A 22361-nucleotide genomic window follows, 5' to 3' on the forward strand; every position below is an offset into this window, starting at 1 on the left:
AGAACGCTGAATTTCAACAAGCACTATCTGCTGGTAGGAGGCCTCATGGCGGCCGATCCGGTACTGGAACGTCCCGGGCAGGTGCATTCGGACGACTTGGTGGGATGTGTGCACAGTGTCGCCATCAACGGACGGGCGTTGAATTTAAGCAATCCGATTAAATCGTTCGGCATTGAAGCGACGTGCCAGCGCAGCACCGGCAGCAACGGTCCGTGCGGTCTCGGTTTACCCGACGATCCGGGCCAGCCACTCTGTGGCCCGTACGGCCAGTGCATGGACCGGTGGCACACAGCCATGTGTCGCTGCGGTGGAGCCATTCTGTCACCCGACTGCTACAGCTCGCTGGACGCATACTCCCTCCAGGACGGGGCGTTCATCGAGTTCGAGATAACGGAAAAACACAAACGCATGCAGCTGCTGGAGAGCATCTACAGCGGCAAGAGCTGGATCTGGAGCTACGATGTGACGCGCAGCAAGCGCCACGATGGCCACGTCACGCCCACCCTGACGATCGCCGAAGATCCGCCCAAGTATATGAGCATCATGTTCAAAACGAACAAACCGAGCGGGGTGTTGATATATGCCGCGACAAGTAGCAAACACTACACCGCCATCGAGCTGCGACATGGGCGACTCTCCTACACCTCACACCAGACGTCCTTCGTGAACGTGTCCGCATCTGCCAGCGGTGGACAGGAGGGTGGTTCGCTAGCTGATGGCAATTGGCACAACGTGACGTTGCATTCGCACAACCGCGTACTGCAGGTGTTGGTCGATGGGCGCATTGTGGTGCCGGAGCTGGACGCGACTGGTGTGCACGACTTCCTCGACCCATACCTCACCGTGCTAGCGATAGGAAACGTACGGCGCGAGTACCTCAGTGCGGGCGATACCGAACCAATGCCCGCCTACTTCCAGGGCTGTCTGGCCAACTTCACCATCAACGGCGAAGTACAACCGTTCAACGGATCCGGCAGCATCTTCCGGAGTGTCGTACATCGGGGCAACGTAGCGCAAGGCTGTGTCTGGAGCGTGCTCGGCACGGCCCAGGTTACGAATCCGCTCAACATCGGCATCACGCTGGTGATCGTGTTTTTCGTAATGCTTTTGGTGGGCATTTTCATCTCGTTTCTGGTGGTGCGCTGCCGCCGTCAGCACAAAGAGAAGAGTGGCGCACTGGGGCACTCCTCCACGGCGTTACATTCCAAGCAGAATGGAACCGGCGGTTCGACGCTACTCGCCGGATCGGGGCTGGTCTCGTCCGGTGGATTGCATAGCGACGGTAGTGGGCGCGGTTTGCACGCCAACGATCTGTCCGTAGTCGGGTACCACTCGGAAGGCAGCGATATGCTGCGCGGCGTCAGCGGTCATCATCTCGTTGGTCCGGAGCTCATCTCCAAGAAGTATAAGGAGCGCGACCTCGGCACATCTGAACCGCAGAGACCCCAGCGGCCGGATATCATTGAGCGGGAAGTAGTGAGCAAGAGTCCACCGTTACCGCCACCGAGTCAATCGCACCATCCGTCCGCGCCTCACGATCACACCAACAACCCATCCTCGATGGATCTGGGCTCCGAGTATCCCGAGCACTACGATCTCGAGAACGCCAGCTCCATTGCGCCGTCCGATATAGACATTGTGTATCACTACAAGGGCTATCGGGAGGCGGGTGGTGTGCGGAAGTATAAGGCCACTCCACCACCGGTAGCCACGGCCTATACGCACCACAAGCATCAGACGTCGGCAGCGGCGACCCAGCAACAGCATCGCCATTCTCCGCACCACGCAGCAGCCGGTGGGCCTTATGCGCCCCGGGTGTTGCCACCGCCACAAGCTAGTCAACCACCGCCATCGAACGGAGCAGGACACGCACGCCAACACCAGTCAACGCCGCTGGCGAGACTCTCGCCCAGCTCGGAGCTCAGCTCGCAGCAGCCGCGCATCCTCACGCTGCACGACATCTCCGGCAAGCCGCTGCAGAGTGCGCTGCTGGCCACGACATCGAGCTCGGGTGGCGTGGGCAAGGACGCGCTGCACAGTAACAGTGAGCGAAGTCTCAACAGTCCCGTGATGAGTCAGCTTTCCGGCCAGAGTTCGAGCGCGCGCAGTCGCAGTAAGAACCCGAACGGAGTGCCTTCACAGCCTCCGAACGTGGTGTCGGTCAGTTCGGTCGTGGTGCCGGTAGGGCACGGCGGCATGGGTCTCACGGCGGAGGAGATCGAACGATTGAATGCGCGTCCCCGTACGTCCAGTCTCGTCTCGACGCTGGACGCGGTGTCCAGTAGCAGCGAGGCACCGGCCCGTGTACCGGCACCGCACCTCTCGCACATGCACCACTCACCGGCAGACATCGATGCGCACAGTTCAACCTCCACCGATGAGAGCGGCAATGATAGCTTCACCTGCTCGGAGATCGAGTACGATAACAACAGCCTGAACGGGGACTCCGGTCCACCCAACAACGTGGTCGTTGGCGGCAAGTACGGCAAGGGCCGTGACGATCCGGGAAGGCGTAACGATGTAGGTGGTGGCGGTGGCGGCGGTCCGGGTGGAGTTAGTGCCGGCGTAGGTAACGGGAGTGGCGGTGGTGGCAAAGGAGCACCGCATCTTCCACCGGCCTCATCCTACGATGGTTTCGACTCGTCGTTCCGGGGATCGCTCAGCACACTGGTTGCATCGGACGATGATCTGTCCAGCCACATGGTCGGTATCTACCGGCAACCGAATGGAGGGGCCGCCTCACCATCGGCAACCGGCTGGGACTATCTGCTGAATTGGGGCCCAAACTTCGAGAGTCTCATGGGTGTGTTTAAGGACATTGCCGAGCTGCCCAGTGACGTAACGGTCAATGGCCGCGTGCCAAACTCGCTGCGTATTCCAACCAGCGTGCAGTCAAAACCCTCCGAGGAGTACGTTTGAGCGAACGAACGACAACCGGAAGCAAGGTTCACCACTGTAACTGTAACATTTCTGTATAAACGTAAAGCAATTCATGCTAAATGCAACCTCTCTCTCTCACTACTTACAACCATTAGGCTAGGGACAAGCATAATAATGCCAACTAAGCAAATCCTCGTGTACATAAAACTACCATGCCTCGAGTTGCAGAACCTTCTGCTGAGATTAGACATTAGTTAAGCCTACTACACCGCCAGCCGAGTGACGGTGTACCAATTACTCCATCAGTAACCGAGCGACATAGTTCAACGGAGGAACACTTTTAAAATGGTGGTACCTTGTATCAAGGTCCTAAAGCTGTATGTAGCATGTACAGGGGGGTTACGATTGTGTCCAGCACGACATCTCTCTAACGCATTTATGCAAACCGTTGGCAAATATTGGCTATAGGACAATTTATCTATCGACAAGAACTGGTTTTTAAACTTAAAAATTAGAGGCAAAAGATTTTATCAAATGCAGCCGTGCTATGCGCCATGAAGCTAACAAACTAAGTGGATGTAAATATAGAGCATGGCGTTTAATGAGCAGAATCGTACACTGGTTCCACGTAGCATGTAAGCTTCTCTTGCCATATGCTTATAAAGATATAAGAAACAAAACTCATGCAGCAGCTGCAGTGTAGGGATCTGCATGAGCGCCTATGATTTTAATACGTTATGAGACTGTTTTATTTTTAACTTTTTTAAACCCAGCGTAGGTAGTTCGTCCTGTATTATTAATAGAAATTATTGCCCTTTTTAGCAGGTTTTTTTTTCTTCTTTTATTTGTGTAACGTTTGCGCAGTTTTATTTTCGTTTGGAGTGTCCGGTTTTTTTTTTTAAATGAACCTTGACATTGGCGCGTTTAAGTACATAGCAGCAGCAGCCATTTTGCGCTACGTGCTGTGAGCAGTAAAAATCAATGACATTTTTAAAATCACTATCAAATCCATTCCATTTTTCAAATTTCCATTTTTCTTCCACACTCAGCGCGCAAAATAAAACCCGCCCGGTCACCAAAACGGTTTCATCGGAATGTATAAACTACGGAAAAATAAACTTCGCACAACCGTAAAAATGTAGAAGAAAGTATTAGACCCTGTGTTGCAGCACACCATACCAATTATATCCGAAAATTAGGCTTCTACGCTCTCTGCGAATATTTCGTGGCAAGCTAATTTGTTGTGTCAACCGATAATTGCATGTTTACCACACCCGAAAAGGTAGCATCAATGCCAATTCCGTTCCTGTGTTGGTGGTAACAAATTGCACTCATGTGCGTGATTGCTGCAGCTGCACTGAGGCAGACGCTAATTCTTGCTCTTTACAAGCTATGTGTTGTTGATACCGTTCCCTATGTAGGTCGTCGTTGTTTCTATGGCAGCACGGGTGGACCACAACAAAGGTCTTGAAATTCGTGGACTATGGGAAGGTGCGACATAATCCTTCCGTCGATATATATCACACGATATCACAAAAAATCCGCGTGGAGTCCTGTGGGAATCCCGTGCCAAACTTGAATGTCTCGTTCACCGCAGCATTGAAAAGCCATAAGATTACCGTACCTAAAAGTAGAAAAAAAATCTTCGATTAGTATTGTACCATAGTGTCCGCGTGGTTGTTTAAACGCATGCTCATGGGCAGTAGTCCAAACGATCCATCGGCCATCGGTATGAAGCTTTGGTATGTGTCAGTTCTATTTCTACCGACTACCGGGGGTCGTTCGAACCGAACCGCGAATCGTATATTCAGTAAGGGTTTACATTTAATACCGTTTGGTTCGCCGTTACAAAGCAAGATGGTTTGAGTGGTGGTTGACCCACACTAAACCACTCCAAAGTGTATTTATAATTGTCGATCGTAAAAAAGGGAGGTGAACGTTAGGGAGTTAGGGACAGCGTTTCAGTTTCCTCCATCCTTAGGAAGTATGTTTTTCCGCCGTGTGTTTGCCAAGAACGCCACAAGTTCCTCCAGCAGTGGAAACAGTGTCACCTCGTCCGCTGGCAACGCAGGCATGCACGCTGTACACAATCTCGCCATGTCCTCCGGTGGTGTGCCTACCGAATCTCCGGCACGTTACCGGCGTGCGCTTAATGTTGAGGACAACCATCGGGTGTTGTCAGTGCTGCAGTTGACACCACTGTGGGAATATATAATACGCAACAATGAGCTGCCGGTCGGGCTGAATATGAACGAACTGTTCCGCGAGTTTTTGGAACGATTGCACGACCCAGAGTTCCAAGTGCGTCAGCACGCGCTGCGTGTTTTAATCGATGTGATCATAGTGCTGCGGGACGAAACGGACATTTACTTTGCCTCACTGCTGCCACCGATCATTGACAATCTTGGCCACCCGTCACCGGCGGTGCGGAAGGGTGCATTGGACGTGCTGAAAGTGTACATCGCACAAACCAAACTGCCGGAAACGGTGATGCTGGAAATCATGAACTACGGGATGGACCGCAATCCCAAAGATCCGCTCAGCAGCCGGTACATCGTCGGTGTAATGCTCGCTTTGCCCTCGCTCATTCAGCCGGCCATTTTAACCGCGAAGCGAACGTTTATACTGCGGGCAGTAATTAACGCGCTCGGTGGAAAGATGGTGCAGATAACGTACCAGGAGATTGCATTGAAGATTTTGCTCAAGATTAAAAACACGATCGGTTCGCGCGAATTTTACGAGTGCATTTCGGTGGCTTACAGGCGCGATTTTGATCTGCTGTGCAATGTGTACGGGTTGCCGAACCCGCCCAAAAGTCCACGACGCGATCCAGTCGTGCCTCCCGGTGAGATACCGCTCGGGAATGTGGATATGCGAAAATCGTGGAAACCGACCGTCATCCCTAGTGCATCGATGCCACTGCAGCCCCTTTCACCAAAAGCGCAGCGCTGGAAATCGGGCAGCCACGGTGACATTTCGCGTGCGGCCGAGGTCAACGATGCGGCCCGGTTGCGAAATCGCATTGGCTCTGACGAACGGCTTCCCCAGCACGACTACATCCTGAGCAAAGGGCCCGGCGGAGGACCGCTGTTGCGGCGCGTCAGTTTAGAGAAGATCGACGATTCGAAAGTGATCATGGAAACCGAGATCAAAATCAACAAGGAGTCGGTTACGATGCGCATCCTGGAGGCGGAAACCTCCAACTCGAACTCAATCAGTGAGGAAAGTGACGAAGATAACGCCAACAAGCGGTTCGGGGTGGTGCGTGTGCTGACGGACAGTGAGCTGGAGGATAGTGTCACGGTGAAATCGATCGGTGGAAGTCAAGCAGCTACGATGCAGCAAGACTTACTCTACTCCTCCGATACAGAGTACGTACGGCGAACGCCACGCCGTGTGCGATTTGGCGGGGAGATCGTTAAAATGCGCACCCCCGATAGTGATACGTTCGATCAGAGCGATCAAGACGCACTGTCGCTGTCACAATCTTCAAACCTATCCGCACAACTGCTGTCCTCGTCGACGATATCCGATCGGACATCTTCGACGGCACCGCCACCACAGCGATCTTCCCTGAAATCGGCTTCCTCATCCTCCGAACGAAGCAGCTCCACATCGCACGGCATGATGCGAAGGCAGTACTCCCAATCGGCAGACACGGAACGATCGTCACCGCCAAGCACCATGGCAATGTCTTCCGAGTTTAGCAGCAGCAGCACGGCAAAGCCCAGACCCTCTTCGGCGAAATCCACCATGGAAACTTCGGTCATTAGCGAATTGAACTCCGGTTCAGACCCGGAAGATAACGAGTCTCCGTCAATGATAACGAGCAAGGTTGCAGATGAAGAAGAATGTACACCCTCGCGACCCAAATCATCTCTCGCTCGTCCAAAGTCGGCGAAAACATCCGAACATCATACATCCGAACCGGTGGAATCGCAACATCCCGCATCTGCTAAAGTGGACAACATCAGTGCGCCACCGGAACTACCAGAAACGCCCGACACGCACAGTCGACCGGAACCGAGGCCGGTATCGATGCTCACTAGTTCGGATGCTAGTGCTATTCTGGCAGACAAGATTGAGGAGGTGAAACAAGCGATACAGGGTATCGAAAGCAAGATCAACAACGTTGTGCTGCAGAAGGCGGATTCGGTGGATGTAGTGCAGAACCACACCACTCCACATCCGACTCCGAAAAAGCTGGAGTCGAACCTTTCGCTGGAAGTGCTGATGAAAACCAACAGCAACGAAAATGCGGACAATCTCGAGCAGGATCCCTCGCAGGCCGAGCAGAACAACAAAGATTACACCAAGGAACTCAACATCGAAATACCGAAGGAGGAAAAGCTGCAAAATGCGCCTCCACCATCGCCGAAGCCCGTAAATAAATCTGCGGATAATACTGCACCATCCACCAAACCAGTGTCTAAAATTGTACGATCGGGTATTCCACGCTTAAATACAATGCCTTCACCAAAGACGATGCGGAAGGTGCACGAATCGAGCGGCACTGCACAAAAGTCCCCAGCTGCGGCTGGGGGTGACGGTAAAGGTCAGCTCACTCCACAACCTGCCAATGTCCGTGGCAGAACATTATTGCGCAGCCGATCGGCAACGTCTGCGTCACTGAAGCGTAGCGTTTACATCAGTCCCTCATCTCTCAGCCCCATGCCGCACAGTGGGATCGAGATCATGCACAACCTGCTACGGAGCCCCTCTCCATCGCCACACCGGAATCGACGGAAAAGTTCCACCATGAGCGACAAATCGCTCGATACGCTGGCATCAAGCGACAAGAACAATAACCATCAGCTCATCTCCAGTGTCGGCGAAAGTGTCGACGGGCGGACAGACAAGTGCATCAGCGTCAACGAGGAGGACATATTTGACGTGTTCGGGAAAACCATCGCCACTCAAACGTCCGCCGACGAAACGATGGAAGTGCCATTTGTGCCATTTACACGCACCCCTTCGCGACTGGCACTGGCACAGATCGATGTGAATGGCAACGAAATCAGTGCGAACGCTACGAGTTCGGCAGATGCAAAAGTTCGAGACCGGGGACACTCTCCAAGTTTCTCCCGCCCGGACTCCCCAAAGATGCCCCATAATCAGCAAATAGTCAGCTCATGGGAAGATCTCGGCATTGTGAACCGGATCACTCTTCTCCAACTCAAAAGTCCGGTAAGTTTACAGCAAAACAAACCCCAACGTACACGTTATGGGCATTTTTCCGAACGACATAACCTACTACCGCCCCGTGCCGTACTCTCATTTTCATTAGTGGCACACAAGTGAAAAGAACAGTGAAACGCCGTTGCGGCGGCGTTGACGGCGTCTGACATTAACGAAATAGGAAGAGAAATCTAGATCACGCCCGGTGCTACATAAAACCTAACCGACACACGGGCCCGCTCATTAGAATGACCAATTTTCTCGGCTCCTTCTAGGTCCTTGGGTGACCTCTTTTTTGCGCAAATTACACCAAGTCTGCCGGCCAGACCAGCAGTAGCGTTACTTTGGCTTGGCTTGCGAACGTTACATTCAGCGAGTGTGACCGATTGAAAATCAACACCGGTGAGCACCTGTTATGGTGGCAGTACAAAAAGGACCTAGCGGTTCGGTGAGCTTGATGCCACCTGTGGGCGACTCTTATCGAGTAGAACTGTGTGCATTTTCCTTAACGATTTTTTTATTCCTTTATCTAACAGTGCAGGAGGAAAACCCACATGCATGCACATGCAGCGTGCAGAAAGGAATGTGAAAATCAAGTGCAACACGCAATCAATGTAACCTAAAACAGGGCTTGAATTGTGCTCCCGTTAGATAAGGGTATTCTGTTTACTGTTCAGTATCGGGCACTTGATTCTTTACCTTTTAAGGCTGGGAAAATTTCAACCGATATTTTCTTTGTTTGAGTTGAAGTTGAAGAAGAAATTAACTTGCTATAATCACCCACATTTCGTAATAACGGAACTCAGGAACTAAAAGATTTAAAATACCTTGAAAGAAGGTACTTTAACGTACCAATTGAGGAAGTGACGGTCGCTCAAATGATTAGAAACCTCAAATTTGTTAATCAAAAAGAGATCAATTCGTCAATAAAAAATCCTCATCAAGTACTAGTAAATTACTAATGTACTAAGACTAGTAGTACTAGTGCAAAGTACACTTGATGAAAGTTAATGAAATTCGATCAGTTATCAGCGACTCGAGTATTCGTTGAACCGAGTTTATGCTATAGCGTCTATTGCTTGTAATCTGTCAGTATATTGATTATAAAATTTTATCGTATACTAATGAAACTTGGAGCTTTAGTATATCTCAAAAGATATTTCTTCTATCATGTTGACTGCACATCTCCCAATCGCAACAAAAAATCGGCTTATCCTTAATAGACATCACCATTGCTTGCAGATGATTTGAAGTTCCGCATTTGGTTATATTTTTTAATTTGCAATTAGTACGCATAACACCCTGCATGAATCGCCGGAACAAAATCATTACAAGTGTTGTTCTAAATATTTTACAAAAACCCAAAAGCCGCCAGGCCGAAAGAAAGGAAAACAAAATCGATCCCCCTTAATCTGTCAACCTGTAGTGTGCGACCTACAAAACAGGGTCAAAAGCAGGTTAAAAGCCCACACTTTTGAACGTCGTGTGTGCTCAAAACGGATACAGCTAACACATTGCGTGTTTCTCGTCACCACGCTCGTGAAGGGGCTATCCTTTCTGTGCCATGAACCTTCTGCAGCCCACGACCGAGAATCACCTACATACATGTAATTTTCCTACATTTCTTAGCCATGCGCCGTACAAGAAGAAGAGGAAAAAAACACACATACACACAGCGTCCCATGGGCGACATCGACAACAACGACGATTTCTTATAATGTCTTATCAACGTCCGGTTTACTTATTACCACCTCTGACGGTCTACTTTCACCTATATTTTTCTCGCCTCCTTTTTTTTGAGAGCCTGCGCGGCTTAGATGTCCCTCCCTCAATCTAATGAGAACATACGTACGGGCCACCGGCCAGCCATTCTATCCGTCATCGGCACCCGGTTGCTGGTAGTCGCTGGAAGGAAAATAGAACGGTGTCAACGCACTAAATCAATTCCACACCGCAACAAACTTGGCAAATGGAGAGCAGCAGCAGCAGCAGCAGCGAATGGCCGAAACTTTCGGTTTTTTTCTCCCATCCTAATCACATACTTTCGTGTCAGTAATTGTGTGCCTTGCCTGCGGGTTGTCGGGGGTTTTTCCCACCCCGTGTGACGTTTTAGCCTGTTACCGATTACGATTGTTTGTTGCTGCTGCTCTCGCTCGGCACGATACTTCTTCGGGTGCGTTTCCCACAGCCCCCAAGTGGTGTGCCGGCTGGAGCGGTGTTCTAGAAAAGAAATCGGCAGGTCTTCGTACTCCGAAGGAAGTTTCTAGGTTAGAGCAGGCGAAGGCGACATACGCAACCCACAGCCCAACTTTAGCCGAAACCCTTGCCAATCAGAGGTTCAGTAGTTCTCCTTGAACCGGCCGGATAAGGTTGCCGGTTGTGTTAGTGATTAGTTCGGCAAAGCAATCAAACACAGTGCCCATCCACCGTTTGGATAAACATCCAAGGCTTGTGCAGTGTCACAGAAGGAGTATCTTCATTGGTGCGAACGTGTGTGAAGCAGCAAAACTCAAAAGCTACAATGAGAAATGTAAACTATGTTGAACATTTTTGACAATATTTATACAGTGCAGTGACTTCAAAGCATACTGCCCTGATGTGTTCCGTGATGTACGTTCCGATTCCTTGTTCTTCCAGGATTGGCGGTTGCGTTCCCAAGGGTTCTGTAGCATCGAGGAAGCTCTTAAATCATCCGATAATCTAGCGAAAGTTCAACCGTACCTAGAATCGCTGCTGCGCACACTGCTGTCCTCGGAGCGGAATCTCGATGTCATTGACGATAAGGTCCGAATGTTAGTCAACCTGGTGTCGCGGCTACCGCTGGAAAACCTGGAAGACCGTGTCGGCCAAATCATGACCGGGCTGTGCCGACAGGGCGGTCCGGGAAGCAACAATGTGGCCAAGGCGCTGATGCAACGATTACCAACGGCGGCCATCGTCCAACGGCTCCTATCGGATGACTTCCTGCATGCCAAAAGTTCCAAGGTTAGCACACCCGTGTTCTGCGAACCGTATTTAACGTGTTGAGTCTAATGGGTTGGGGTTTCATTGTGTGTGTGTGTGGGGGGCAACTCCATTTTCTTTGCAGTTCCGCGAGAATGCATTGCAAACGGTGCTGTTTGCTTTAATGACATTCCCGAGTACCTACTTCGACATCAAAACTCTCATTTCCCGAGCGACCGAGGCGGCAATGGATCGCAAAAAACGTGTCCGTCATGTAAGTGTGTCCTTGAGCGTATAATGCTACACCGGGGTTTGGCACCTGGTAACTCACACGCTGTCTTCGTTGTTTGGCATACAGGCGGCACTTGACGTTCTTGCGGTGCTGGGACAAATTAGTTCTCCTAAATTGGTTCTAGACGTTGTTTGTGCCGCTGTCGGAACGCGCCCGGAAGGCAACCATCTGATCACGGCCGTTAAGGCACGGCTGGCGCGGAAGCAGCTTCCCTTCATCGGTCCGGACGGTAGTGTGGAGTACGCGATTAAGGTGCCTTCCAACCGATCCAGCAATGTTATCATGTTCGGGGCCGACGTTGACTGGATCGAGGCTGGCAGTGGGTCCGCCTCGCCCACCTTCAATCGACCCGGACGGCACAAATATCCCAGCTTTCAGGTGGAAAACAGTTCGTTTGAAGAGATTAGACAGTACGTATTGCGCGTTTGAATTTCTCCACGAGTTCTGCAGTAACTGATGAGATGCTTGTTTCAGGAAACCCAGCTTCACAGTTTTTGATGAAATCAAGCAACCTATAGAAACATCAAAAATTTCAACCAACTCCGGCTGGACTTCCAAAATACCTGTATCATATTCGGTAAGATATTGCCTTCTGACACTCCATTTCCACATTTGTTCTAACGTACATCTACACTTCTACTCTTCACTGCAGGACAATATGAACCAGCCGCTGGGACCGAACGGTAAGTTACTACGGGCCAATTACGTGCTTGCAGTGGTCTTGACACAATTTTCCGGACCTTTACTGCAAAACCCTGAGATACCGTCCGGAAGGACCCGGAAAGTATGTAACTTATGGAAATTATTATTATCCTCCATTGCCACAGCCACTCGACCGCTGTACGGGAATGGACAATCATCCAGGTCGTACCCGGAGTTACCCGACAGCAAGCTGGCGGCACCGTTTGCCACAACCAAACCCGTCCCAATCCACAACCGCAAGCTGGAGGGAACAATGTCCGGCATACCGCAAATTGCGAATGGCAAAATTTCACGCAATTCAATCACTTCGTTAAGGTACACCAATCATCACGATATCCATTACCGCGCGGATGCACCGGTTCGGGAAGTGAATGCATTTCTTTCCCTTTTATCTGATTTAGATTTCCCGAAATGGATCCCAAGACGAGCGGTAAAATCATGCTGGCGAAGAACAATAACCCTTACGAAATGAGGGCACCGCGAATGCGGGGCAAACTGTATTCCCGCAACAGTGATGGGTTTATGAGTGACACAATCGGTAAGCCGCAGGCAACGGCATTTGTCACACTTTGAATAGCGTTATCTGATGGCCGGCAAATGGTCCATTTCCTCTGTCCTTTCTCGCGCACTGCAGCTAGTGCCAACAAGCAGGTTAGCAACGACATCCGACCAGCGACCGACCCGGTGGTGGAAAGTGAAGGTTTTAGACAATCGAGATTTGGCATGCGGTTCTACAATCCTAATCAGATGGGAAGGTAAGCAGCGATGGTTGTTTTTTGTTTAGGTGTTTATTTTTATGTTCCATGTTCGTTTCACTGATAAGTGACATCTGAAACATATACACCGTGACAGTTACGCATTTGCACCTTCACTTAATTTTGCGCCATGTTCATATTCTGTTCCTTTTTGTTGTCAGTTGCGACTACAAATATGCACTTTAAAATGTGCATAGTGTTGACATTCAATCAATAGTTGTTCTTTCTGAGGGATCAGCACAAGTCGAGTATAGATTTTCCTCGTTCGGAATACTGTTTATGCTGCAGCAGCTACATGATGATGTGCAACGTGACCAGATGCAGTCTCCAATATTCCTGAATCCAGTACAGTTATCCCAAGCATCTGAAATGCATTTTACACTTCCTTTTTGTGTAGGTTTTTGTCTCCAGCCTTCGAAACCTTTAGGGAGATAAGTACTACCGGTTTCTGAAAGATTTAACCGACTTTTTGGACACAACTTTGTGGACTACCAGCTCACCGTATCCTTTACTTGGTTGCTCTTGTTCTTTGGGTTTGGTTCTGCATGACGTCGATACTCAACGAATCCAAGGACTAGTTCTCAAAACTCAGACAAAATTCCCATGCAAGTCGTTCTGGCTCGAGCAACATTTGAAGTTTGTGACGTAATCCAGAGGTGAGGAGGATTTCTGAATTAAATCTGTAAATCTTAATAATCTAAGCTTTCTAAATAATTCTAACAAGATCTGAATAAGATACATAAGATCAGAATCCGGAGAGAAGAGATCAAACTGCAAACAGAACAGATTAGATCAGTAGTTAAACTGCAAACTTTAAATTGGAGAGAATAAAACAGATTGAAGCTCCAAATCTGCATAACTGAACAGCTGCAGCATTAATGCGTAGAAGTACTTACTTATGTATCAGACGCTACAACCACTTAACGGTCTTGGACTGTTGCACGAGTCCTCTAAATCGCTCCTCTGTCCATGTGAACGACCTAAAAGGACTTCCGACCAGGCTAGGTTATCCGGTGTCATTCTCACGACAGGTGACCAGCCCATCGAAGTCTGGCGCCTCTAATCCCTTGTATGACAATGAGGTCTTCGTACAGCTCGTAGAGCTCGTCAATGTCAGGTGACAGTGCTCCTCCATTCTACACATACCGGGGCCAAAAATCCTTCTGAGCATCTTCCATCTCGAATGCGACTAAGAGAGCATTAAAGTTGTCATGTCTCAGAGGCGTATATTTCGATAAGTTCTCCTTTTTTCTGCTCGTCTCAACTTCACAAACGATTAGGTACTTTCCATTGCTAAAGAACCACCTGCTTCACGGGAAGCTATGTATATAAAGTGCAACGTTATCTTTAAATCTCGCATTTTCTTGTGCTACGTGTATCCCAACCAACAAACACATAGCGCACCGTTAGTGTGGTGGATGTGAAGGATCTAATCCATCATATCAATAACAAGGGCTTTCCATTTGGTGAACTGACCCCACAGCCCAAGCGCTGGTATTATTATCTACCCGTGTCTTAAAGTTTCCCAGCACGCGACGATCCCATCGCCAACGTTCCCGTTTTCGTACAAAATGGATTTTCTAATGGGTTTTCCATTACGTTTCATGCATACTTGGTCGAAAAAAAGGAGGTCAACGAATCGAACGACCTTGAGTTAAAACCAATTTCAGCATTTATGGATCGCCATTGAAAGATGGTCCCACCAACCTTCTTACCGGTACACTGCTGGAGGACCATGCCATACACGCAAAGGGACCCAATATTTGGGAAATTCCAGTAACGGATTGCCAGTCATTAGACAAGACAGCTCGAAGCTGACAGACGGTTCTGAAACTACTTCGGTGTTCCGTAGTAAGAGGGGTCTCTTAAGGATTAAACTTCTTTGCATTTCAATGGTGAAAAAACTGCTGAATAACTGTATCCTTTCACGTTCGTCTAAGATGACCAGGCTGTATGTGCTGATAACACACACACACACACACACACAGACTCGCTGTACACCTTCTGGTACATAATAACTCATTCGGAGGGATTTTATTTTCCCCCTTTAGCTTCACCACCCTGAATCCCACCCTTGTCTGCTAGTTGTTTGATGATATGGTTACTACCTTCAACATCAACAACAGCAGCAGGGTTCATTTTCGGTCTCGTTCACACCGCTCTGCCTATGGCCAGGAATACCATCAACCGTGCCGAATGAATGAAAATGGGAAAAGCATACCAATAAACGAAACGCGTATGACGCGCGCGCTCACTCATCGTTGTGTGGCGTTGATATAAACAAAAACCCCCGTACCAGGCAGAACAACCCGGGGGAAAACTGGGGTCCAAGGGCCAGGACGGAACAAAGCACAAATGCCCATCCCCGCCGCGCGGAACTTATACAGTGAAAACCCTTCGCGCAAACCGGTGTTAGTACGCTTGCCGCTATTATACATAGCTGGTTCCCGCGGTTACCTTCAGTGCCTTTAAGGGTGGCCGCCGTCGCACATTAACAGCGCTTGCTGCTGTGGGGCGCCTTATATCACACTGGACATCGCACAGACCGTCGGTATCAAACCGCTGGTTGTGTGACCGCCGACGTTGGGAAAGACCGAAAAGGACCTCCAACAGTCCGGACCTCGGTCGATTGTGTGCCGCTGATACATACACAGCGAAACGTAGGCGGGCGGCCAGTTGGCGGTGGTAGTGCCTTCTAATCGATGTGTTATGTGTGTAGCTTTATATTGCGCACCTTGCGCCCGGTCCCGGGGTGGGTTACTTCGTTCGGACTTTACGCGACCAAAACCGCAAAACGAGCCAGTCCGAGTTGCGAGTTCAAAAGTAGGCCACCGTGTAGCTAATGGTGACAAGGCTGCCATTCCAGTGTTGTGCTGAACGGATGATGGCCGAACAGAGTGACCAGTGTGGTGAAGCTTCTTGAACTTTTGCGCGCAGAAAGGTGCTTGGGCGAGAGTTAACCCAGGGCATGTGGACTACGATGGTCACCCGCCGATGGGCCCACTGCGTGCGAGATATCGTCAGCGAACTTCAAATTGAACGGACAGCAGCTCCGGTGCTGCCACTTGGTACGCGTTCGTCACCGTGGTTAGGCTCAGACCGTTGATGTGTTGTAGTATGTTTTTGAAGCTCGTACCTGCGTACCATCGACTGTGCGGAAGTTGTTTGGGTTGCTTTCATCAGCTGAACCCTTGCGCTTCCGAGGAAGAGGAGGAGCACCCGGGTCCACCGGCCAGTGGCGCACAGTGCAGTGATAACAATAACAGTGGTGCTGTTGGTGTCGAAAACAAAAGCAGCACCAGAAGAACGCTCCCGAACGGCGAGCACGTTGACAATCCGCGCCCCAGCAGCATGGCCATTGCGCGCGATAGTAACAGTAACATCTACCGAAGAATTGTGCAAACGCACCCGGAGCTGGTGCGGCTGTATCAATGGTGTTTCTTCAAGCGGCGGAAAGACGCCATGCCAGCTGCCCGTGCGGAAGTCCACCAGCGTGATGGTCAGGCGGAGGACAAACCCACCGCCGGTGGGGGCTGTATCAATTTGACGGAAATTACCAGCGTAGTACCCTTCACGAACGAGACCGTTTTTGAGACGCCACAGAAGTTTTTCATACCACGCACCTGTGAGGAACGGGAGCAAATCGACGGTGGGCTGGTAGTAATGTTTCCTCCCGTCCTGTCGAACGGTGTCTGTCGACCGTCCACTACGACCTCGAGCGACGTGTTAATAGTGGTCGATTTCAACGAAGAAACGTAATTCCTTTTCCATCACCTTGCTTCAATATCACCTAGAATTCCGCGGCCTCGCGAATGAGCGGTGTAAATGTCCAGGGTGGCAAGGACACTTTGGATGTGCTACGCTTTGTTGTTTTTGTTTTTTCGTTTGTTGGCGGGGGTTCATTTGAATATACATGGGTGCTGTGTTATTATCCTTGGCTTTGGTTACGCCTTCTCCAAGAGGCTCCTCCATCATGCTATTCATATCGCACCGTATCGATCGATCGGACAGAAACGATAAGCGCGGGCCACCCCTATCAAACACCCAGGGGAGGGAAAATGTGTGAGGCTTTCCCTTTGCACGCGACATGGCTTCTGCGTTGGATCATTTTTTCGTTTGAATTCGCATGACTTCTTCATTTATTAAAAGAAAAAGCACACCACCAGTGTCCGGCGCGGAGCGTTCGAAATTTGAATCGGAATTTTTAAACACTTCTTTCTCTTTTCTATCTCTTCCCATCGTTGTTTTCTCTGGCTTGCCGTACAGCCATAACAAACAGCCCATGACTACGCATGTGCAGAAGCCGGATGTAGACCAGCGTCCTAATTTATCACCGAGCAAAAGCTATAACAACCACAACACAGCCAACAACGGTGGGATAACGAATCGGAGTAACAGTGCAAGCCACGGGGAACTCCACAACTATTACGGCGATGCGGCTACCGTGGGCACTGGTGGCGGAACCGCACCAAGCACACCACATCGGACGCGATTTCTTGGCGAGCGGCGTCCATCCATCCCGGTGATCAATCAGGAAAGTTACATCATTCATCGGGATGAACAGTACGACAGCGAGCAGGACGAACGATCGAGCAACGATTCCACGTCCACGCGCATCATCTCCAACAGTATTCTAAACTTCCGCGATCGCGATCGGGATCGTGTGACGATTGTGGGCGACGATGCGTATCCTGGTGCCGCACCGGGTGGAAGTCGTCCCGCTTCGATACCGTCCGTTTCGCGGCCACAGTCCGTGAGTTCGCACAAGTCGATCGGTTCGGGGGTGCTCAAACATCCCGATGGGCGACTATCGCGCACCAGCAACGCTTCGTACGGCAATGCGTCGGTTAAGAATGCCTTGGGAGACAATGTTTCGCTTAAAACGCACCGCACGTACGCAGGCGCTGCGCCCGAAGAGGAGCGGACCGATCGAGAGTGGTATGGGGAGCGAGCTGCGACTCCAATTCATAGCGAAATGGATGGCATTAGCTCGAACCAGGTGCAGTACGAGTCGGACTATGATGAGGACGATGATGAAAATGATGAAAACTACGAGCGAAGTTTGAAGCCATCCGCCACACCGAAACGATATCCTACCCCAAGCCCACATCCATTGCAAGGCTCATACTCTACGGAGGAGCTTTCCAATCACAACATGGACAGGCGGCAGGAGGACGAACACGACATGAACGATGACGACCAGGAAATGCAAATAGCGCGACCACGTAGTCGCGTACAGTCCGCCAGTTTGGGCAATTTGCAGCAGCTCGATCGGAACGAAATTGCAGACGATGCTAGAGTATCGGTTTCGCCGAAAAAAATCCTTAAAAAACCTTTCCTTGTGCGACGCAGCAGCAAGGTTGCACCCGTAAGGGAGCCAGCGTCCGGAGTTAAGGGTAAAACGAAGCACAACGAAGTGATCTTTCAGAAGACGTTGCGCCGGTTCGAGAAACCGAAAGATGCGCTCAACAACTGCCTCACGCATCTGGAGAGCCCGAACTGGGAGCAAAACATCAGTGGTTTGCAGTTCTTCGTGCGCCTTATTCGCCACCATCCGGAGGTGATCGATACGCAGATACATCTGCTTTCGGTAGCATTGGCCAAACAGGTGCGCAATCTGCGGTCACAGGTGGCACGGGCCGCTTGTCAAGCTTCGGCTGAGTTTTTCTCCACCCATCGCCGGTGTCTCGAGGGTGAGGCGGAAGACATTGCTACCCATCTGCTGCATCGTACGGCGGACACGAACAAGTTCCTGCGGGCCGACGCTACTCAGGCGCTCGAATCCATGTGCGACAACGTATCGATTCCGAAGGTGGTCCATATAATTTCCTTCAAGGGGGCCACACATCAGAACGCAGTTGTACGAACGACGGCCTCCAAACTGCTGAACAAAATCGTGCTTCAGCTCGGAAGTGAGAAGGTTTTTGCACTGCCGAAGGAAACGCGTGATAAGCTTATACTAACCGGAGCACATCTGCTGCTGGAAGGATCACTGGAAACGCGCAACTACACGAAGAGCATGTTCAAACAACTATCCGACCATTCAAACTACAGCAAAGTATTATTAGAAGTGATACCTCCGCGGACCTATAGGAATATTGAGAAAACGCTCAACAGCATTCGACAAATGTCTTAGGTGTCTTCAATCCTCTGAGCAATCGCTGTACAGGTAGTTGATTAGTATCGTTTCGTTACCAAAGGCCCTAGTGAATTTATCCTTCTCTGTAACATTATTAGTAAAAATTGTACGTATTTGAAACGATGTTTTGAATATCACTTGCCTCGTGTTGATTAACTTTTAGATGAGAAAGATGCTACTGGTGGAGATTCCATACGGGTGGCGGGCACTTTCGAAAAACTGATTAGTTCACTTTATACACTCACTCAAATTAACGCGGCGGAACTGGTCAGGATAACGAGGGAAGTAAACATCAACTACTGCGCCGAAACCGGCGGCGAAGAGGGCCTTTGTTTGACGTTTCTGCTAGATTGCATGCAAGCCTAGTAGATTGCATGAAATCCAATGGGGAAATTCAACACGTACGAAATTAATTTATTCACTCTTTATAAATAGTTATGTAAAATAGTTCATGCAAAAAGGTTTACCTTTATATCCATGTCCGTTGTGTTTCACTTTTAAGTGCATTTTAGCAAACATTCAGCAGCCTCCTTCCGTTCTCGTGTAGTGGAGGCTTAACGTCGGAGAAATGTCATCCTTTGCTCACCACAATTCTGTCACCCTTCCAAACAATCAAAACAAAACACTCTCCATTCGCCCCGGTGTTGTTAATTCCCGTTCCGTTCGCTAGAAGAAACCTGTGATAAATGGCTCATTCGTTTGCAAATGAACAAACGGATTCTACTATTCCGCTAGGCGCAAATAAAGGCGGACCCCATGGGCTCGGTACGTGTGCTGTGTTGCTTTGTTTACTTGGTCTGCTTACATAATGCTTTTCCATTCCCAGGCGATCCGGAAGACCGTCGACTGCGGAAAGTGGAGCTGGAGGTGCTGATTCCCAAAATAATGCGGGAACGTGCTAAAACAGAGAAGTGTTTGACGGAGGTGAAGGCATTCGAAGATTGCTGCAAGGGTTCCGGTTTGTTCATGGTAGCCAAATGCCAAGAACAGAACGATGCCCTCAAAGCCTGCAGCCTGGAGTGGTACCGGAACGAACAGTTTAAGAAAGAATGCACCGAAATCTATCTGGTGGAACGAAGTGAATTCCGAAGAACAGGGCTACCGAAAAAGTTTCGAAAGAATAATGCTACTGATCAGTAAGAACGTAAACTGTTTTATTTTGATTTAATTCACGAAAAGATGGTGATGAGACATAAAACGCGTTTTGTTTCTATTGGTACTATACGTTATGAAGTGTTCTATTAGAGAATAGGAATAAAAACTTGTCATGTATAATTGAAGTCAGCCAGCTTTAAACGTAATTACCCCTAAAATCTTTTTTGTTTACTGATTTTTCTCCTGGCGACAAGATCTGTTGATTTTCTATGCTTTCCAAAACACATTTTGTAACAGCAAAATAAAACAGGGAACAACAATGCAGCGGCTACGAACATGTGCATTATAATAGCATCTAACGAGTAGTAGATATGCCAGGGTAACTTTGCTCCATACGAACGAGTATATCCCTTAGAACCGTTTTCGATTACATTGATGATCGACCAAAGAGCCAAATCAAGCGGTTGCTGGGCACGATTGTTGAAAGCTTTAGCTAGCACTTGAGCATTTTGCTTTCTCCTGCAATGAACGTAGAAATTAATCTACACATAAAATTCTTACCACTTTTTGTACTTACTCGTGATTTAACCCTTCCTGAATGCAATCGACAACGTAAGTTACATTGTCCACTTTTTCGTAAGCCATACGGACACCAACGCCACGGTTAACCAATGCCGCAGCATTAAGAAATTGATCGCCATAGATTGGCATGGCCACTACCGGCACGCCACAGTGAACAGCTTCAGATACACCCAGCAGTCCTCCGTGAGATACGAAAAGTCGCACATTCTTATGGCACAACACGTCCTTCTGGGGAAGCCATTTTTGTGTGAACACATTCATTGGCTGATTTTCCATTTGTTCCTCCCATTTCCACAGCACCCGTTCATTGAATTGTTGAAATGATTCTATCATTGCAGCACGTTTTCTTTCCGGGAGTGTAGCGGCTTTAAGAACGGATCCAAATGACACCACTATCACGCCGTCTCTTGCTTCGTCCAGAATCTGCTGCAGTTCTGTTGGCAAAGGATTAGTGTTTTGGATGTGTACTCCGCCAATTTCCACAACCGAGGGTAGCAATGGCCGAGCACCGCTAAGTGAGTAATGCTGATTGACCAATATTAACGAGGTATTGCTCACGATCTCACGCACGTCTGGTATGGATACGTGCGTAAACTTTGCTTTCAATAACCTATTGTCACTAATCTGTACGATGCGGTATAAATTCTTCACCAATCTGGTAACTAACCAGTTTTCCACTCTTTCCCAGAAATACATTTCCTCCGAAAATGTGCTAAATTCCGACGGAATGTATGAGGGCGTGTCGGGCAATCCAACACGATCGTAATGCCATGGCATCAGCGCACAGCTGCTCAAACCCACTAAAGGCACTTGCATCAGCCAGGTTATTCCTGCCATACAATCGGTAGCAAAGAATTCCATTATGACCAAATCGAACGGATCTTTACGGTGGGCTTCGAGTATCGTATCAATTGCTGGAGAATTGAGAGCCGCCTTGCAACTTTCCATCCCCCAGACAACTAATTCATAGAATTCCTTAAAATTGTCGAAGAAGGTTCTGCCCGTGAAATCCTATAAAGTGGAAAGAAGCAAAGTTATTTAATCCATAAATAATTGTTTACTGATCGTTATCACTAGTGTCCTACCTGTAAGCTAAATGCGTTGGTCAAAATGTCTTGCCCTTCGAAACGAAGATCGTGATAATTTGGTACGGGATTGGCATCTGGGAAATAGCTGACCACTGTAACATGATGTCCATTATTCGCCAGGCCTCGCATTATTGGATGAAACACCTTGAAATGGCTTAGACCTGGATGGGGAAACAGACCTAAAATCCGATAGCCATTACTCCAGGCAACCATTTCCAGCAGGGTAAGTAACGGAAATAATGTCCAACTTTTGATCATTCTGTGAAATGAAACAAATAATGCTGTGAGCAGTGTACAAATCAACACTGGTGCATTTAATAAGTTACGCTCAAATCGTGCATCAAAATAAATCTTATCAGTTGCTGCTGTGACCCGTACTTTTATCTCGAATTGTATGTATTGATTGTAAACATAGCGTGCACAAATTCTACGCAAGTTTTCTTCGTTTAGCCTGATGTTGTGTGGTTTGTTGGTAGTAGTTAAGGTATTAAAAATTCAGTTTTTTAAGTTCTAAAGAAGCATGTTAGAAAATGTGTTTCAAAAACTGAGGTGTTTCAAAAACTGAATGCGTTTGAATTTGGGACCGATTTGGGTAAGATTAGATCACTCACAGTGTAGAGTGAAGAATACTGTGTTTTCTTTTTAATTTGCATTATGTTATGGATTAATTGATGATGTAATATTTAGACAATTGTTTTCAAATTTGG

General features: G+C 48.9%; 4 protein-coding genes across 4 annotated transcripts in view; 3 read left to right on the plus strand and 1 right to left on the minus strand.

Moving 5' to 3' along the window:
* LOC128304750 (cadherin-related tumor suppressor) overlaps positions 1–2941 on the plus strand; it is a 41472-nt gene extending 38531 nt beyond the window's left edge. Inside the window, exon 9 of the mRNA XM_053041979.1 lies at positions 3–2941. Within this exon, the coding sequence (XP_052897939.1) occupies positions 3–2919 (2917 nt within the window). The 3' untranslated portion in view covers positions 2920–2941. The remainder of the gene's footprint in view (positions 1–2) is intronic.
* A 1925-nt stretch (positions 2942–4866) lies between these two features.
* Positions 4867–18886, plus strand: LOC128304752 (uncharacterized). Its single transcript, XM_053041980.1, has 10 exons — positions 4867–8067; positions 10696–11043; positions 11147–11275; positions 11360–11703; positions 11768–11870; positions 11946–11976; positions 12121–12310; positions 12397–12533; positions 12630–12750; positions 17017–18886. The coding sequence occupies exons 1-10, from the start codon at positions 4867–4869 to the stop codon at positions 18884–18886; spliced, it is 6474 nt and encodes a 2157-aa protein (XP_052897940.1).
* Positions 18887–19506: 620 nt separating this feature from the next.
* LOC128304759 (COX assembly mitochondrial protein homolog) lies at positions 19507–20502 on the plus strand. The gene is made up of 2 exons (XM_053041989.1): positions 19507–19654; positions 19716–20502. The coding sequence occupies exons 1-2, from the start codon at positions 19576–19578 to the stop codon at positions 20027–20029; spliced, it is 393 nt and encodes a 130-aa protein (XP_052897949.1). The 5' UTR covers positions 19507–19575; the 3' UTR covers positions 20030–20502.
* LOC128300388 (UDP-glucosyltransferase 2-like) lies at positions 20197–21912 on the minus strand. Its single transcript, XM_053036423.1, has 3 exons — positions 21652–21912; positions 20562–21577; positions 20197–20503 (listed from the first exon to the last, which is right to left on the minus strand). The coding sequence occupies exons 1-3, from the start codon at positions 21910–21912 to the stop codon at positions 20197–20199; spliced, it is 1584 nt and encodes a 527-aa protein (XP_052892383.1).
* Between the last annotated feature and the right edge of the window lie 449 nt (positions 21913–22361).

Source organism: Anopheles moucheti, chromosome 3, assembly GCF_943734755.1.
Source record: "Anopheles moucheti chromosome 3, idAnoMoucSN_F20_07, whole genome shotgun sequence".
NCBI classification, from domain to species: domain Eukaryota; kingdom Metazoa; phylum Arthropoda; class Insecta; order Diptera; family Culicidae; genus Anopheles; species Anopheles moucheti.

Excerpts from the sequence above, each read along its gene's own strand:
- LOC128304752 (XM_053041980.1), top strand. The coding sequence starts at position 4,867 with ATGTTTTTCCGCCGTGTGTTTGCCAAGAACGCCACAAGTTCCTCCAGC. Across the intron at positions 11,871-11,945 it reads AAATACCTGTATCATATTCG|GACAATATGAACCAGCCGCT; the intron begins GTAAGATATTGC and ends TCTTCACTGCAG. Across the intron at positions 11,977-12,120 it reads CCAGCCGCTGGGACCGAACG|CCACTCGACCGCTGTACGGG; the intron begins GTAAGTTACTAC and ends CCATTGCCACAG.
- LOC128300388 (XM_053036423.1), bottom strand. The coding sequence starts at position 21,912 with ATGATCAAAAGTTGGACATTATTTCCGTTACTTACCCTGCTGGAAATG. Across the intron at positions 21,578-21,651 it reads CCAACGCATTTAGCTTACAG|GATTTCACGGGCAGAACCTT; the intron begins GTAGGACACTAG and ends TCCACTTTATAG. Across the intron at positions 20,504-20,561 it reads CAGGAAGGGTTAAATCACGA|GAGAAAGCAAAATGCTCAAG; the intron begins GTAAGTACAAAA and ends CGTTCATTGCAG.
- LOC128304759 (XM_053041989.1), top strand. The coding sequence starts at position 19,576 with ATGGCTCATTCGTTTGCAAATGAACAAACGGATTCTACTATTCCGCTA. Across the intron at positions 19,655-19,715 it reads AGGCGGACCCCATGGGCTCG|GCGATCCGGAAGACCGTCGA; the intron begins GTACGTGTGCTG and ends TTCCATTCCCAG.